At 41.4% G+C, this 2,629-nt stretch overlaps 1 protein-coding gene across 1 annotated transcript; it reads right to left on the bottom strand.

Annotated features, from left to right (window-relative positions):
- Positions 1–853: 853 nt before the first annotated feature.
- On the bottom strand, positions 854–1,835 carry LOC120170202. The gene is made up of 3 exons (XM_039178183.1): positions 1,680–1,835; positions 1,450–1,561; positions 854–1,092 (listed from the first exon to the last, which is right to left on the bottom strand). Exons 1-3 carry the CDS (start codon positions 1,833–1,835, stop codon positions 854–856), a joined length of 507 nt encoding a protein of 168 aa, XP_039034114.1.
- Positions 1,836–2,629: the final 794 nt, after the last annotated feature.

The raw sequence follows: 2,629 nt of genomic DNA, 5'->3' as shown, positions 1-2,629 counted from the left end.
CTTGAAAGTCTGTTAGTCTTGGACAAACCAACTATGAAATCCACGGAAACACTCTCTCATGGTCGCTCGAGAATGGGCAAAGGCTGAAATAATACCGCTGGTTTCTTGGTCTCAATCTTGTCATATTGGCACATAAGACGATTCTTCACATAAGCTTGTACATCTTCAGCCATGTGCGTCCAATAATACTTCTCTGCAAGTAGTGTGATGGTTCGATAAACTCTCGGATGTCCCGTCTACTTGGAATCACGACATTTCTTCATTAGTTCATTGCGTAGCTTTCCATTCAGAGGCACAAAAATATGATGCCCTCTAATATAAAGAAACTCATCCTTGAGCTAGAACTCTCTAGTTCGTCCCTCTTTAGCTCCACTTATTATATTTTTTTCCACAGGGTCATAGGGCAACCCTTCATTGATCATATCGAACAAAGGACCTTCCACAATCTCGATGGCATACCTCCTGCTTAAGCCCTCTACAACTCAGTTCACCTTTCCTAGCATGTACTACATGGAAAAATTGAACTCGACAATAAACACTTGCCAACAAGCTTGCTTGAGAGAAAGCTTCTTTTGGGTGAAAAAATAACTATTTGCAATATTGTCGGTAAAAGCCACAACCTGGAACTAAGAAAATGGTGTCGCCAAATGCACAAGCAGTGCACCATTATGATCATCTCCTTCTCATGAATCAAGTACCTTTTCTTGATCTCATTGAGTTTTCGGCTCTTATATGTAATTAGATGTCCTTCTTACATAAGGACCCCACTAATGGTAGCATCGGATGCATTGGTGTAAACTTCAAAGGGCTTAGTGTAATATGGTGACACCAACACTGGTTCACTCATTGTGGCTTATTTGATCCTCTCGAAATCTTTTTGACACTCCTTATTCCATTCCCACACCTTTTCCTTCTTGAACAACTCGATCAAAGATGTGGAGATATTGGAATAGCCCTTCACAAACCTTCGATAATAGTTGGCTAATCTCAGGAAAGCTCTCAGCTCTGTCACCTTGGTAGGAGGCTTCCACTCATCAATTTCTTGAATCTTGTCCCTATCTATCCATAGCTTACCTCCTTCAATGACATGGCCTAAGAACAAGATCCCCTTCTATATAAATGAGCACTTTTCCTTATTGACATAGAACTCGTTCTCCCATAAGACTTGGAACACCTTCCTCAAGTGTTCAACTTGCTCCTTATGAGTCTTACTATACACCATAATGTCGTTAAGATAAACTACAATGAACTGATCAAGAAATGGTTATAGTACCTTGTTCATCAATATGCAGAAGGTAGTGGGGGTTTTGTGAGGCCAAATGGCATTACAAGAAACTCATTCAAACTGTAATGTGTCACACAAGTAGTATTCGATTCATCACCCTCGGCTATCCTGACTTGGTAATATTCAGACTGTAAATAAAAACTTAGTGAACCATCTTGCACTACCAAGTTGATCGAACAAGTCAACCATCAACGGGATCGGGTACTTTTTCTTCACAATGACCTTGTTCAAAGCCCGATAATTGATGCACATTCTAAGAGAGCCATCGTGCTTCTTCTGGAATAAAACTGGTGCAGCAAATGGTGCTTTGGACGATTAGATATATCTAGCATCTAGGAGTTCTTTCAACTGTCTACAATGCTCCTCTAACTCGAGCGGAGTTATTAAGATATACCAAAGGGGTTTTAGCAGGTGGTTTTACATTTGGCACAAGCTCAACCATGTGGTCCACCTCTCTCTTCAATGAAAAACACTTCGATAACTCCTTTGGCATCACATTCTTAAACTCCGTCAATAATTTTCCTACCACTCTAGGGACCTCCTCAATCATTGTGGGCACATCACCCACCAATGTAACTACAAAGATGGGTTTCTCCTTGCACACCCCTTTTGAAAATTAGATTACAGACAAGATATTGGCCCCAACTCCAACCTCTCGATTCACCAGAACAATACATTAATGCCTCGGATCAAGTATGCATAGGAAATTGGCAAAAGGAACAAGGAACTCATTAATCTGATTAAGAAAACTAAGCCCCAAAGTAGTCAAAATCATCAAGTGGGTTGCCTTCAAAGTTTTCTTATCAATCTAATCCCCAATGTTGAGCTCAACTCCTCTTGCAACCCCTACAATTGGAGCCTCCTTAGAATTAATGATCTTGATGAAGCCACTTACCTTCTCCATATGAAGGCCAAGTCTCTTGGCAGCTTGTTCGGGTAGGAACAACTCGGAGGCACCAGTGTCAACTAGTGCACTCATCTTATGACCCGCCACAATGATGTCCACAAATGTAAACACCTTCTTGGTATGACCCTTCTTGACTTCTATGGAACTCAAAATGGAGCCAGGCTTCAAGGTTTTCTTCTCCTGCAAATCATTCTCCTTGATGGTAGTAACTTTCTTGAGATAGGGACAATCCTTCTTCGTGTGTCTTCCCCTACAATTGAAACAAGATAAGGCTCAATTCTTTTCTCATGGATTGGAAAGCCTCTTGGGTCGATCACTCGGCTTCCCATTAGCCCTTGATGACTTGTTGGATCCCCCTTGTCCTTCTCCCCCACCATTACCTTTGGGTTTTGGATTTTGTTTGAAGGAGTCGGTCATCTTCACTTCAAATTGGGCAA

The sequence above is a fragment of the Hibiscus syriacus genome, unplaced genomic scaffold, assembly GCF_006381635.1.
Source record: "Hibiscus syriacus cultivar Baekdansim isolate YM2019G1 unplaced genomic scaffold, ASM638163v2 tig00111774_pilon, whole genome shotgun sequence".
NCBI classification, from domain to species: domain Eukaryota; kingdom Viridiplantae; phylum Streptophyta; class Magnoliopsida; order Malvales; family Malvaceae; genus Hibiscus; species Hibiscus syriacus.
Note: the sequence above shows the minus strand (reverse complement) of the source record. Positions and strands in the feature narration are given on the sequence as shown.